The sequence below is a fragment of the Cherax quadricarinatus genome, chromosome 79 (genome assembly GCF_038502225.1).
Source record: "Cherax quadricarinatus isolate ZL_2023a chromosome 79, ASM3850222v1, whole genome shotgun sequence".
In the NCBI taxonomy this organism is placed as follows: domain Eukaryota; kingdom Metazoa; phylum Arthropoda; class Malacostraca; order Decapoda; family Parastacidae; genus Cherax; species Cherax quadricarinatus.
Window position 1 is genome coordinate 10015284 of NC_091370.1, and position 15925 is coordinate 10031208.

General features: G+C 41.2%; 1 protein-coding gene across 5 annotated transcripts; it reads right to left on the minus strand.

The window, feature by feature from the left end:
- Positions 1–1320: 1320 nt before the first annotated feature.
- LOC128702635 (uncharacterized) lies at positions 1321–14579 on the minus strand. Of its 5 annotated transcripts, none has more exons than XM_053796963.2 (6): positions 14429–14579; positions 13658–14176; positions 13021–13135; positions 12245–12429; positions 11439–11547; positions 1321–2819 (listed from the first exon to the last, which is right to left on the minus strand). In XM_053796963.2, exons 2-6 carry the CDS (start codon positions 13667–13669, stop codon positions 2779–2781), a joined length of 462 nt encoding a protein of 153 aa, XP_053652938.1. In that variant the 5' UTR covers positions 13670–14176; positions 14429–14579; the 3' UTR covers positions 1321–2778. The 5 variants fall into 5 exon arrangements, with proteins under 5 accessions (XP_053652938.1, XP_053652942.1, XP_053652939.1 ...); XM_053796967.2 differs by having other exon boundaries at positions 12245–12411; positions 13667–14176; positions 14425–14578; XM_053796964.2 differs by having other exon boundaries at positions 13667–14176; positions 14425–14578.
- Between the last annotated feature and the right edge of the window lie 1346 nt (positions 14580–15925).

Genomic DNA, 15925 nt, shown 5'->3' on the forward strand with positions numbered 1-15925 from the left:
TACCACTATTTTTACCACTAATGTTAATACCGCTATTTTTTTACACAAGGTATTAATACCACTACGTATTAGTACCACTAGGTAATACCTAGTGGTAATACCACCAAGTATTATTACCTAGAAATAATCTTACTACTTAAATTAATAACATTATTTCTGACCTTATTGATTTCACTACAGTCAAAAAACTTTACTTAAAACTAAATTTTGTTATCGTTTGTTAAACTGATATATATATATATATATATATATATATATATATATATATATATATATATATATATATATATATATATATATATATACTGTCAGACCATTGTATACACGCAGCTTAAACTGTCAGACCATTGTATACACGCAGCTTAAACTGTCAGACCATTGTATACACGCAGCTTAAACTGTCAGACCATTGTATACACACAGCTTAAACTGTCAGACCATTGTATACACACAGCTTAAACTGTCAAACCATTGTATACACGCAGCTTAAACTGTCAGACCATTGTATACACACAGCTTAAACTGTCAGACCATTGTATACACACAGCTTAAACTGTCAAACCATTGTATACACGCAGCTTAAACTGTCAGACCATTGTATACACACAGCTTAAACTGTCAAACCATTGTATACACACAGCTTAAACTGTCAAACCATTGTATACACACAGCTTAAACTGTCAAACCATTGTATACACACAGCTTAAACTGTCAGACCATTGTATACACACAGCTTAAACTGTCAGACCATTGTATACACACAGCTTAAACTGTCAAACCATTGTATACACGCAGCTTAAACTGTCAGACCATTGTATACACACAGCTTAAACTGTCAATCCATTGTATACACACAGCTTAAACTGTCGGACCATTGTATACACACAGCTTAAACTGTCAGACCATTGTATACACACAGCTTAAACTGTCAAACCATTGTATACACACAGCTTAAACTGTCAAACCATTGTATACACACAGCTTAAACTGTCAGACCATTGTATACACACAGCTTAAACTGTCAAACCATTGTATACACACAGCTTAAACTGTCAAACCATTGTATACACACAGCTTAAACTGTCAAACCATTGTATACACACAGCTTAAACTGTCAAACCATTGTATACACACAGCTTAACTGTCAGACCATTGTATACACACAACTTAAACTGGCAGATCATTGTATACGCACAGTTTAAATTAACAGATGACTCTGTGTATATTTCTCAATATAAAACCACACATCTCACAAAACTCACACACTATTAAACACACAAAAAAATCAATTGTGTTTAATTTATCAGGGTAATCAAAAAATTATTATTATTATTATTATTATTATTATTATTATTATTATTATTATTATTATTATTATTATATAAGCCATCACTGCTTATAATGGAGGACTCATATGGGTTTAACGCTTAATGTGACATCTCGAGTCCCGAAGATTACAGTTAGGAGTCAACAAGGTTACTAATCACACATAAATAATTCCATAGCTAAGATAGGCTGGGTTATACTCGGTGTATATACACTGAGGAATATACATGGTGTATATGCACGATACACATCTCTCAGTGTATATACACGAGGAGATACACATCTCTCAGTGTATATATATATATATATATATATATATATATATATATATATATATATATATATATATATATATATATATATATATATATATATATATATATACTGCTGCTCTATAATGCAAATACAATTATTAGGTAACTGTCCTAGGCCGCAGGGGCAGGCCTCTTTGCTAGGCCGCTATGGTAGGCCTCTTGGCTGGGGTAGGCCTCTTGGCTGGGGTAGGCCTCTTGGCTGGGGTAGGCCTCTTGGTTGGGTAGGCCTCTTGGCTGGGGTAGGCCTCTTGGCTGGGGTAGGCCTCTTGGCTGGAGTAGGCCTCTTGGTTGGGTAGGCCTCCTGGTTGGTTAGGCCTAAATAACAAGAAAGGCACAATACCGTGACTGGAACGATACACAAATAACCCGCACATAAAAGAGAGAAGCTTACGACGACGTTTCGGTCCGACTTGGACCATTGAGAAAGTCACACTGTGACTTTGTCAATGGTCCCAGTCGGACCGAAACGTCGTCGTAAGCTTCTCTCTTTTATGTGCGGGTTATTTGTGTATGGTTAGGCCTCTTGGTTGGGTAGGCCTCTTGGTTGGGTAGGCCTCTTGGCTGGGGTAGGCCTCTTGGTTGGGTAGGCCTGTTGGTTGGGTAGGCCTCTTGGCTGGGGTAGACCTCTTGGCTGGGGTAGACCTCTTGGTTGGGTAGGCCTCTTGGCTGGGGTAGGCCTCTTGGTTGGGTAGGCCTGTTGGTTGGGTAGGCCTCTTGGCTGGGATAGACCTCTTGGCTGGGGTAGACCTCTTGGTTGGGTAGGCCTCTTGGCTGGGGTAGGCCTCTTGGCTGGGGTAGGCCTGTTGGTTGGGTAGGCCTCTTGGCTGGGGTAGACCTCTTGGCTGGGGTAGACCTCTTGGTTGGATAGGCCTCTTGGCTGGGGTAGGCCTCTTGGTTGGGTAGGCCTCTTGGTTGGGTAGGCCTCTTGGTTGGGTAGGGCTCTTGGCTGGGGTAGGCCTCTTGGTTGGGTAGGCCTCTTGGTTGGGTAGGCCTCTTGGCTGGGGTAGGCCTCTTGGTTGGGTAGGCCTCTTGGTTGGGTAGGCCTCTTGGTTGGGTAGGCCTCTTGGCTGGGGTAGGCCTCTTGGCTGGGGTAGGCCTCTTGGTTGGGTAGGCCTCTTGGTTGGGTAGGCCTCTAGGCCTAAGCGTTCACGTAACTCACTCGTTCGTACTCCCCTGAACCTGCAAGAAACAAGAGACAGACGGGTGAGAAACGTACGCTCGAAATGTTCTGAAAACTGCTGTAGAAACGACGCGGGATGGGGAACTATCTATTTTTTATTGAGTCATGTTTCACTCTGTGTAGAGCTTTATCAAGTCATGTTTCACTCTGTGTAGAGCTTTATCAAGTCATGTTTCACTCTGTGTAGAGCTTTATCAAGTCATGTTTCACTCTGTGTAGAGCTTTATCAAGTCATGTTTCACTCTGTGTAGAGCTTTATCAAGTCATGTTTCACTCTGTGTAGAGCTTTATCAAGTCATGTTTCACTCTGTGTAGAGCTTTAGCAAGTCATGTTTCACTCTGTGTAGAGCTTTATCAAGTCATGTTTCACTCTGTGTAGAGCTTTAGCAAGACATGTTTCACTCTGTGTGGAGCTTTATCAAGTCATGTTTCACTCTGTGTAGAGCTTTATCATGTCATGTTTCACTCTGTGTAGAGCTTTATCAAGTCATGTTTCACTCTGTGTAGAGCTTTATCAAGTCATGTTTCACTCTGTGTAGAGCTTTATCAAGTCATGTTTCACTCTGTGTAGAGCTTTATCAAGTCATGTTTCACTCTGTGTAGAGCTTTAGCAAGTCATGTTTCACTCTGTGTGGAGCTTTATCAAGTCATGTTTCACTCTGTGTAGAGCTTTATCATGTCATGTTTCACTCTGTGTAGAGGTTTATCAAGTCATGTTTCACTCTGTGTAGAGCTTTATCAAGTCATGTTTCACTCTGTGTAGAGCTTTATCAAGTCATGTTTCACTCTGTGTAGAGCTTTAGCAAGTCATGTTTCACTCTGTGTAGAGCTTTAGCAAGTCATGTTTCACTCTGTGTGGAGCTTTATCAAGTCATGTTTCACTCTGTGTAGAGCTTAATCATGTCATGTTTCACTCTGTGTAGAGGTTTATCAAGTCATGTTTCACTCTGTGTAGAGCTTTATCAAGTCATGTTTCACTCTGTGTAGAGCTTTATCAAGTCATGTTTCACTCTGTGTAGAGCTTTAGCAAGTCATGTTTCACTCTGTGTAGAGCTTTAGCAAGTCATGTTTCACTCTGTGTGGAGCTTTATCAAGTCATGTTTCACTCTATGTAGAGCTTTATCAAGTCATGTTTCACTCTGTGTAGAGCTTTATCAAGTCATGACTTGATAAAGCTCTACACAGAGTGACCTGTCTGTCTCTCTTCATGAACCTGTCAGTAAGTAAAGTAACACCTTACTTTAGAATTATGGCTGAACCTAATTGATAGGCCGGTTAGTTAATAGGGGTTTCAAGACTATCGACTACACGAGAGTCATTAAATCTGCACCTAACCTTTTCACCACCAGACAGGAACAATTTCATTCCTTAAAAGGGAATTAGAGTTTACTCTCAGCATATATAAACTTCAGGGAAATATCGAGATTCTCCACGGAGCGTTTGAATATCATCTTCTACCTGAAACCAAGACAACAGTGCATTAGTGTTCGCAATAAAGCCAACAGAATTTTTGGCTTCATATCTAGAAGTATAAATAATAGAAGTCCTCAGGTTGTTCTTCAACTCTGTATATCCTTGGTTAGGCCTCATTTAGATTATGCTGCTCAGTTGTGGTCACCGTATTACAGAATGGATATAAATGCTCTGGAAAACGTACAGAGGAGGATGACAAAGATGATCCCATGTATCAGAAATATTCCCTATGAGGAGAGACTGAGGGTCCTGAATCTGCACTCTCTCGAAAGGCGTAGAATTGGGGGGATATGATTGAGATGTATAAGTGGAAAACAGGAATAAATAAAGGGAATATAAATAGCGTGCTCGAAATATCCAGCCAAGACAGGACTCGCAGCAATGGTTTCAAGTTGGAAAAGTTCAGATTCAGGAAGGATATAGGAAAGTACTGGTTTGGTAATAGAGTTGTGGATGAGTGGAACAAACTCCCGAGTACCGTCATAGAAGCTAAGACGTTGTGTAGTTTTAAAAATAGGTTAGATAAATACATGAGTGGGTGTGGGTGGGTGTGAGTTGGACCTGACTAGCTTGTGCTACCAGGTCTGATGCCGTGCTCCTTCCTTAAGTGGAAGTAACCTGACTAAGTGGTCATTGTTCTAAGCTGGGGGGTGGCATGGACCTGCTTCGCATGGATCAATAGGCCTGTTGCAGTGTTCTTTCTTTCTTATGCTCTTATGTGTTTATATTTTATATTCTATGTAAACTTTATTTATAAGCAAAATACATTAACAAAGATACAATAGAAATTAGAACAACATAAATAACATTTCAGAGTCTACATCTCAAATATTTCATCCAGCTCCCAGGCGGCGGGCCGCGTGCCCAGAATGCTGCAGGCATTTTCCCTCTGGATCACAACACTGAGTCTCTGAAAAAGGAAGCTGGCCGCTCTGTGATCCTTGGTTTCTGTGATGAACTTTTCACCCTGTTCTCTGAGGAACTTCAGAGTGCACTTGCCCCATGCTCCAAGGGTCTCCGACCCTACTGGGATGAAGTTATAATAACTGGGTAGGTCTACATATTTGAGGATCTTCTGGGTCTCCCTGTAACTGGCGGCTCCACCATCTTCAACTTCAGAGTATGGCAAGTAGGTGTCCGCCAACGTGGCGGCAAAGGTGTAGTTCCATGTAATCTGCTTACCATCCTTCCAGGGTAAGCACAGTGGCTCCATCTGATACGATAAAGCTCAGGGAGCAGGGAAAGGGAGGACCTAGTAGCGACCAGTGAAGAGGTGTTTACCTGGAGAGAGTTCCGGGGGTCAACGCCCCCGCGGCCCGGTCTGTGACCAGGCCTCCTGGTGGATCAGAGCCTGATCAACCAGGCTGTTGCTGCTGGCTGCACGCAAACCAACGTACGAGCCACAGCCTGGCTGGTCAGGAACCGACTTTAGGTGCTTGTCCAGTGCCAGCTTGAAGACTGCCAGGGGTCTGTTGGTAATCCCCCTTATGTATGCTGGGAGGCAGTTGAACAGTCTCGGGCCCCTGACACTTATTGTATGGTCTCTTAACGTGCTAGTGACACCCCTGCTTTTCATTAGGGGGATGTTGCATCGTCTGCCAAGTCTTTTGCTTTCGTAGTGAGTGATTTTTGTGTGCAAGTTCGGTACTAGTCCCTCTAGGATTTTCCAGGTGTATATAATCATGTATCTCTCCCGCCTGCGTTCCAGGGAATACAGGTTCAGGAACCTCAAGCGCTCCCAGTAATTGAGGTGTTTTATCTCCGTTATGCGCGGCGAGGAGCTATGAATCGACCCCTGTAACCGCAAATAGGTGAGCAAATAGGCGAGTGCACACACACACCTAAGCTCACTCACATGCACACGCACACACACACACACACACACACACACACACATTCATTGCAGACTGCAGTGATGTATAACCCACCACAGAACTGTAGGAGGCCAAGAGAGGAATATGAAGAGAGCAACAGAGCAACGGTGGACACACTGCCTGAGGTGGCAAGAAGAGTTCACTCGAATAGAGCAAAGTTACTGGTTAAGGGCGATTTCAACCACAGGGAGATCGATTGGGAAAACCTGGAGCCACACGGGGGTCCTGAAACATGGAGAACCAAGATGTGGTACTGGAAAACCTCATGCACCAAAATGTTAAGGACACTACCAGAGAGAGAGCGGATGATGAACCAGCAAGACTTGACCTCGTGTTCACCCTGAGCAGTTTAGACATTGAGGACATCACATATGAGAGGCCCCTTGGAGCTAGTGATCACGTGGTTCTGTGCTTTGAATACATAGTAGAGTTACAAGTGGAGAGGGTAACAGGAGTTAGATGGGAAAAAACAAATTATAAAAGGGGGGACTACACAGGTATGAGAAACTTCCTGCAGGAGGTTCAGTGGGACAGAGAATTGGTACGAAAGTCAGTAAACGAAATGATAGACTACGTAACAACAAAATGCAAGGAGGCAGAGAAAAGGTTTGCTCCCAAGGGCAACAGAAATAATGGGAAGACCAGAACGAGCCCCTGGTTTACCAGAAGGTGCAGGGAGGCAAAAAAAAAACTAAGTGCACTAGGGAATGGAAAAAGTACAGAAGGCAAAGGACCCAGGAAAATAAGGAGATTAGTCGAAGAGCCAGAAACGAGTATGCACAGATAAGGAGGGAGGCCCAGCGACAGTACGAAAACAACATAACATCGAAAGTCAAGTCTGACCCGAAATTGCTGTATAGCCACATTAGGAGGAAGACAACAGTCAAAGACCAAGTGATCAGGTTGAGGAAAGAAGGTGGGGAACTCACAAGAAACGATCAAGAGGTATGCGAGGAGCTCAACACGAGATTTAAGGAAGTATTTACAGTAGAGATAGGAAGGACTCTGAGAAGACAGCACAGAGGGGAACACTAATAGGGAATATACCAACAAGTGTTGGATGACATACACACAACTGAGGAGAAGGTGCAGAAGCTACTAAGCTACCTTGATACCTCAAAAGCGATGGGACCGGACATCTCCCCGTGGGTCCTTAGAGAAGGAACAGAGATGCTGTGTGTGCCACTAACCACAATCTTCAGCACATCCCTTGAAACTGGGCAACTACCTGAGGTATGGAAGACAGCAAATGTAGTCCCCATTTTTAAGAAAGGAGACAGAAACAAGGCACTAAACTACAGACCAGAGTCACTGACGTGTATAGTACGCAAAGCCGTAGAGAAGATTATCAGGAGGAGAGTGATGGAGCACCTGGAACGGAAGATTATAAATGACAACCAACATGGATTCATGGAAGGCAAATCCTGTGTCACAAACCTTCTGGAGTTCTATAACAAAGTAACAGAAGTAAGACACGAGAGAGAGGGGTGGGTTGATTGCATTTTCCTGGACTGCAGGAAGGCCTTCGACACGGTTCCTCACAAGAGATTAGTGTAGAAGCTGGAAGATCAGGCACGTATAAGAGGAAGGGCACTACAATGTGAGGCAACAATGAGTCATGGTACGTGATGAGGTATCGCATTGGGCGCCTGTGACGAGCTGGGTCCCACAGGGGTCAGTCCTAGGACCAGTGCTATTTTTGGTATATGTGAATGACATGATGGAAAGGATAGACTCAGAAGTGTCCCTGTCCGCAGATGATGTGAAGTTAATGAGGAGAATTAAATCAGATGAGGATCAGGCAGGACTACAAAGAGACCTGGACAGGCTACAAACCTGGTCCAGCAACTGGCTTCTAGAATTCAACCCCCCCAAATGCAAAGTCATGAAGATTGGGGACGGGCAAAGAAGACCGTAGACAGAGTAAAGGCTAGGTGGCCAAAGACTGCAAATCTCACTCAAGGAGAAAGATCTTGGGATGAGCATAACACTGACCACGTCTCCGGAAGTACACATCAACCAGATAACTGCTGTAGCATATGGACGCCTGGCAAACCTGAGAATAGCATTCCGATAACTTAGTAAGGAATCCTTCAAGACACTGTACACTGTGTACGTCAGGCCCATACTGGAGTATGCACAGCACCAGTTTGGAACCTACACCTGGTCAAACACGTCAAGAAATTAGAGAAAGTGCAAAGGTTTGCAACAAAGATAGTTCCGGAGCTCAGGGGAATGTCCTACGAAGAAATGTTGAGGGAAATCGGCTTAACGACACTGGAGGACAGGAGGGTTAAGGGAGACATGATAGCGACATACAAAATACTGCGTGGAATAGATAAAATGGACAGACATTATGTTCCAGAGAGGGGACACAGAAACAAGGGGTTACAATTGGAAGCTGAAGACTCAGACGAGTCAAAGGGATGTTAGGAAGTATTTCTTCAGTCATAGAGTCGTCAGGAAGTGGAATAGTCTAGCAAGTGATGTAGTGGAGGCAGGAACCATACATAGCTTTAAGACGAGGTATGATAAAGCTCATAGAGCAGAGAGAGAGAGAGAGAGAGAGAGGGAGAGAGAGGACCTAGTAGCGATCAGTGAAGAGACGGGAGCAGGAGCTGAGTCTCGACCCCTGCAACCACAATTAGGTGAGTACAATTAGGTGAGTACACAAACACACACACACACACACACACACTAATATGGAGCAGAGAGAGAGAGAGAGAGAGAGAGAGAGAGAGAGAGAGAGAGAGAGAGAGAGAGAGAGAGAGAGAGAGAGAGAGAGAGAGAGAGAGAGAGAGAGAGAGAGAGAGAGAGAGAGAGAGAGAGAGAGAGAGAGAGAGAGAGAGAGAGAGAGAGAACCTAGTAGCGAACAGTGAAGAGGCGGGGCCAGGAGTTGAGTGTCGACCCCTGCAACCAAAATTAGGTGAGTACAATTAGGTGATTACACACACACACACACACACACACACACACACACACACACACACACACATATATATATATATATATATATATATATATATATATATATATATATATATATATATATATATATATATATATATATATATATATATATATATATATATATATATATATATATATATATATATATATATATATGCAAAACAACCACTCTGAAAGAATAGAGAAATTCCAAGCGCTTTCGTGACTACTCACATTATCAAGGAACTATGAAAGTAAAGCATCCAAGGAAGCTATATAAGGGGTCTGGCCAGCACCTCACTATCAGATCCCACAACGGTTAAACACCTGACGCGCGGCGACCCAACTTGGATAGGTCCTTTGCACAACTCACCCCACAAACTATTCTACCCAAGAAAATTTAAAAATTATTATTTGTCCAGTGTATTATTAAATTCTTCCCAAATTCTATTAATTATAAATGGATCTAATTTATATAAACCAAAGGAAATATATTATTGTCAAAACTGCTTTTTATGAAACAAGATTCAATTATATTCCTGTCGACCATGGACTTGCTTGATACTACTTTCTCAACTTTTTGAAAATCAATTGGATGGTTAAAATCTCTTACATGAATAAATAGAGCATTGGAATCTTGTCCAGTTCTAATGCTATATTTATGTTGTTTTAATCTTAGTTCGAGATTTTTACCAGTTTGACCGTAATAAACTTTATCGCAAATTTTACAAGGAATCTTATAGACACATCCATCAGCATTTTGGGGGGAATTCTTTATCAAAAGTTTTTTTACTCTATCAAGATTTTTGAATACAACTTTATTATTAAAAGTCTTAAGAAGAGAAGGCATATCAACCAAGCTTTCATGGTAAGGGAGAACCAACATATTTTTAGTTGAATAAGGCTGGTTGTCCCTTTTTGGATTGTAAAAAGTATTTCTAGCAACTTTAAAAGATTTATCAATTACATTTCTTGGGTATTTTAAATCATTACCTATTTCATAAATTTTGGATATTTCCTCATCTATGAACTCAGGACTACAAATTCGTAAAGCTCTCAAAAACATTGATGAGAAAACAGACAGTTTGACTCTATCTTGATGCGAGGAATAATAGTGGACAAAGGAACAGTTATTTGTAGGTTTTCTGTAAATTTTAAATTTGAATTCATTATTACCCTTAATAATTAAAACATCTAGAAAAGGCAATGAGTTATTTTCTTCAAACTCAACAGTAAAGTTTATAGAATGGGCTAAGCTATTTAATTTTCCAAGGAAATGGTGTATATCTACATTTTTGGGCATAAGACACAAAATATCATCAACATATCTGAACCATTTAGCTCTATTAGGGAGGATTGTGTTAAGCATGTATAGGTTACTAAGAACAGGTGAAAGAGGATTTCCCATTGCCATACCAAACTTCTGAGTGTAAAACTTATCATTAAATACAAATTTTGCATAAACAATGCAAAGTTTAATAAGTTTAATGATAGTAGGAACTGGCAATGGTAAATCATAGTTAACGAGTTCTTCAGATAAGAAACTTAATAAATCATCAACAGGAACTTTCGTAAACAAGGAAGTAACATCAAAACTAACCATGTTAAAATCATTTAAGTCAGTCAAGGAGCTTAATTTATCAGCCAAGTCTATGTTGTTTTTAACATTAAAGTTAGAAATTTTGCCAACAATAGGGCTCAAAATATCAACAAGCCATTTGGATAATTTATATGAAACTGACCCTATGGAGCTAATAATTAACCGTTGTGGGATCTGATAGTGAGGTGCTGGCCAGACCCCTTATATAGCTTCCTTGGATGCTTTACTTTCATAGTTCCTTGATAATGTGAGTAGTCATGAAAGCGCTTGGAATTTCTCTATTCTTTCAGAGTGGTTGTTTTGCATATTCTGAAATCACCTGTTTACTGTGATCTTATTGCATATATATATATATATATATATATATATATATATATATATATATATATATATATATATATATATATATATATATATATATATATATATATATATATATATATATATATATATATATATATATATATATATATATATATATATATATATACACACACACACACATAGCATGTGTGTGTGTGTGAGAAAAATATTTCTACACATCACAGGAGATTTGTACTCATCAGAAAAAGTTTCTGCACATCACAGGAGGTTTCTACTCATCAGAAAAGGTTTCTGCACATCACAGGAGGTTGCTACTCATCAGAAAAGGCTTCTGCACATCACAGGAGGTTTCTTCTCATCAGAAAAGGCTTCTGCACATCACAGGAGTTTCTACTCACCAGAAGAGGTTTCACTGGCGTTGTAATACACATGTTTGGAGGGGTTGATTGCCCTCAGGTGAGGCTCATCGTAGATATGATCCTCTAGGGAGGAGTTGGGCGAGTGAACCTGGGTGAGGGAGAGTGAGGATGAGAGTCGAGTGAGAGGGTCTGCAATCTTCGGTCACAGACCTAAAGGTCTGCAATAAACTCCGATTTCTTTTATTAGTAGTAGTATTGTTCTTTCTTCTTTCAACAAACCGGCAGTATCCCACCGAGGCAGGGTGACCCAAAAGGAAAAACGAAAGTTTCTTCTTTTAAATTTAGTAATATATACCGATGAAGGGGTTACTAGCCCCTTGTTCATTATTATTATTATTATTATTATTATTATTATTATTATTATTATTATTATTATTATTATTATTATTATTATTATTATTCAGCTTGCTCGGTTACTCACCCCCATTCTCTCCTCCATAATAAACTCACCTATCATTGCCTTCCTCATGGCAGAATTCACCGTAAGAACATAAGAATGAAGGAACCTTGTAGTATCCCATATTGGTCCATGCTAGGCAAGTTCACCTCGCAGTCACTCACACTCATGTACTTATCTAACCTATACTTAGAGCTACTCAAAGTTCTGGCCTTAGTGATGCTACCTGATAACTTGTTTCCATTATCTACATGCCAGTTGCCAAACCAGTAGTTTCCTGTATTCTTCTGAATCTGAATTGGTCCAACTTTAATCTATTGCTGTGAGTCCTGCCATGGCTATGTACACAGGGCTAAGGGATCTCCATGGTCTAGGAACTCAAACTCACCATGGGTTGTCCAGTGAGGCAGGCGTCCTTCTGCTGGTCGCTGTGGTGGAGGCCCTCAGGGTGTTGGACTTCGCGAGGCTTGAGGTAAGGTTCCTCCATGGTTGTCTTCGGCCGCTGAGGTGGCGCCGTTCGTCGACTGGTTCCCTTGACTCTGACTCCCGGCCGTCCTGATTCACCATACATGACTTGGGTTAAGGGGAATGCTGGTAATAGAGACACGGCTGCAGTGAAGACCCAACAGTGGGCTTCATCATTCCTTGAAAAAGCCCAATGTTGGGGGAAACTTCCATTCGAACACTTTCCTTAGATAATACAGAATGTTATTCAAGTTTGAAAATCACCCTCTTCTGTGGTACCTTGTCGAATACCTTCTAGCTCTTTAGGAACTTACAATCTACAAATGAAAGTCTATACTGCACTGGTATCTTTGTAAGCAGTTTGTCAGCTTACTTTGTGGACTACAGTGGAATAAGCTAGCACTAACAGAGGTGAGATAAGGTAATAACACATAAAATACTCAGAGAACATGAGAGTATGGATGGAATGGACTGTTAGAGATGATAAACAGGTACTCAAGGGCACAGTTGGATTGAAATAACACAAATGAATCTCACAGGGACAGGAGTAAGCTTTTCATCAGCCTCAGGGTAGTTAGAGAGTGGAATGACATGGACAAGCCAGTGGTTTGGGCTGATTTTATGCATAGCTTTAGGTATAGATATAATAGGGCCTACGTACCACGCACCAGCTTCGTAAGTGCACAGAGCGCAACTCACCTGCCTTGAGACGAGAATTGTAGCGCACAAGAAGACAAGTAATAGTGATCATGACGGCCAGGACCACCAGGATACCACACGTGATGCTCCAAAGCAGAGCCCTTGTTTCCAGGTCCTGAAGTGTGTATGTATGTATGTATGTATGTATATATATGTATATATATATATATATATATATATATATATATATATATATATATATATATATATATATATATATATATATATATGTATATATATATATATATATATATATATATATATATATATATATATATATATATATATATATATATATATATATATATATATATATATATATATATATATATTCTAAAACACTATTAAAATTTATCATAATTTTAAAGGATAGAAGGATAAGTGGACCAGAATACTTTCTAACTTGTTACAAAAAACCAGAAACATGCTGAATGCTAGAGGGGGAGACCTTCTAGTATTCTCTGGAGATGTCTATACTTTATAGATATCGCCTTATTGTAATATAAACTTAATCCCTGCTTATAGTGTCCATAATTCAACAACTCTCTCTCTCTCTCTCTCTCTCTCTCTCTCTCTCTCTCTCTCTCTCTCTCTCTCTCTCTCTCTCTCTCTTTAAAGCAAAAAAATAAGAACTTACTTCAATTACCATGTTGTTGTTGTTGATAAGAGTTAGCAATAAAAATGCGTGGGCGTTGGATGAGTTCTTGAGTCTAAATACTGGCAATGTTGCGACGTAGACTGTTGTAGGGGGCTACAGCATGGGCTGCTACACGGGCTACAGCATGGGCTGCTACACGGGCTACAGCATGGGCTGCTACACGGGCTACAGGATGGGCTGCTACACGGGCTACAGCATGGGCTGCTACACGGGCTACAGCATGGGCTGCTACACGGGCTACAGCATGGGCTGCTACACGGGTTACTGCACGGGCTGCTACACGGGTTATTGCATGGGCTGCTACACGGGTTACTGCATGGGCTGCTACACGGGTTACTACATGGGCTGCTACACGGGTTACTACATGGGCTGCTACACGGGTTACTACATGGGCTGCTGTATGGAGCGTCTTACAGCCGGAATACCTCTGACTGAGGTACACAATACTCTTCAACCTCGCCACGGGAGTACAGTCTCACCTTGTTGTTCCGCGCCCACCTGTTAAAGTTTTACTGATGATTGTAAATATGAAAAAAATATCACACAAATCTGAAAATGTGTAAGCATGTGAAGGGAATCAGATTTTATTTCCTATTTTCACTGGTATCTTTTCATATCCATAGGGAAGGGCTGAACCCGCAGGGGGTTATACAGCACCTGGGGAATGAGAGATAATTCACAAATTCACAATTTGTTATTTCGCATTGCCATTAGGCCTTTTATCAGGCCAAAATGATTATTTTTACCTACTGAATGATGCTGATCTATAATAAAATATGTTTGGAGGAGGTTGGGCGTGGACGACTGTGGGCGAGGAGACGACACACAGGACGACTGCTAAAGACGACCAGTTAGCAGGGTGGTGCTACCAGAAATGTGAAGGATGATAAGGGGATAGAAGTATAGGAAATAACTTATCTTCATCCCACCCTCCCTCCCCTAGCCCCGACCTCCTCTACTATCTTACCCAGAAGAGGAAGTTTGAGCTAGCTTGTGCTCTCTCTCTCACACACACATATTTTACAAGGTTAGATTAAAGATTCCTAACTTTATTTATAAGTTAAGAGCTGTTACCTACATCAGCTCATTTTAAAACTCTTGTTGTTATAAGACATACAAATAGGGAACAAGACGAAGATGGAATCGTCTGTGGGGCAGAGACTATTTGGTCAACTGACTTTATTTCGTTGATGTTTTTTATGTTCCAGGATCATGACCCTCAAGGGAGGTTCCTTGACGCTGGTGAAGGGCTCTTGATCTAGGGAATTGGATCTGTACTCTGATTCCCTGAATACCTCCCTCCCCACATCCGCTGTATAATCCTACGGGTTTAGCGCTCCCCATAATTATAATAATCCAGGACGCTGTACAAAGATTTCTGGACTCGAGTCATCCTATTAATAAATTGATTCTCTCCCTCCCTCTCTTTTCTTATATTTTATAGATTTCCATTGTTCAGTTTATGGTGTGTTGGATGCAAACTTGATTATGGGGATAAACTGTATTAATATTTATCAGCTATTCTCTCCTGGCTATTTACCGTCGAGGTACATGTCTGTCTTGGTACCTTTCGTTTATCTTCAGTCGAGAACATATATAATGTTCCTTCATTGCGAGAGGCAGAACAAATGGTTATAATCATAGCTATAATTATTTAAGGGATGTAGGGGTAAGCCATCAGAAGGCCACGGTTAGATGATCAAAAGCTCCAGCTATGGGTCATCATACGACTAAGACCCTCGTCAGGAAACACTTGTTTCCTGGCGAACTTATACCTGCCTTCATTGCAAGACAGTCGTGATACTGTTTACGCTGTCTGGTCAGGTTTCATGGCCTTCATGACCAGAGCAGGATTAAGATTTTGTAGGTCCCCGGGCTACAAGTACTTTGAGGTCCCTGGGATACAAGTCCTGTGAGGTCCCTGGGATACAAGTCCTGTGAGGTCCCTGGGATACAAGTCCTGTAAGGTCCCTGGGATACAAATATTGTGAGACCTTCAGTGATATTTGCAAAAGGAAAAATAAATAATCACAACAGTCAACAGTTCATTATATACATGATGTAATAACATACTATAATTATAAACTTACAGCAGTAACTGTGAACACATTTTCCTAGGAACCCAATGGAAATAAGTCACTTTATGATCAGGCTCTGATCCACTGTGAGGCCTGATCTCAGACCGGGCCGCGGGGGCGCTGACCCCCGAAACCCTCTCCAGGTATACCCCAGGTATTGTCTGACTTT

What these genes read in the sequence shown, in the direction of transcription:
- LOC128702635 (XM_053796963.2), bottom strand. An exon ending in CAATTCTCGTCTCAAGGCAG is followed by an intron (nt 12,430 to 13,020) that starts GTGAGTTGCGCT and finishes CCTTAACCCAAG; the next exon opens with TCATGTATGGTGAATCAGGA. An exon ending in CGCCAGTGAAACCTCTTCTG is followed by an intron (nt 2,820 to 11,438) that starts GTGAGTAGAAAC and finishes TGTTTCTTGCAG; the next exon opens with GTTCAGGGGAGTACGAACGA.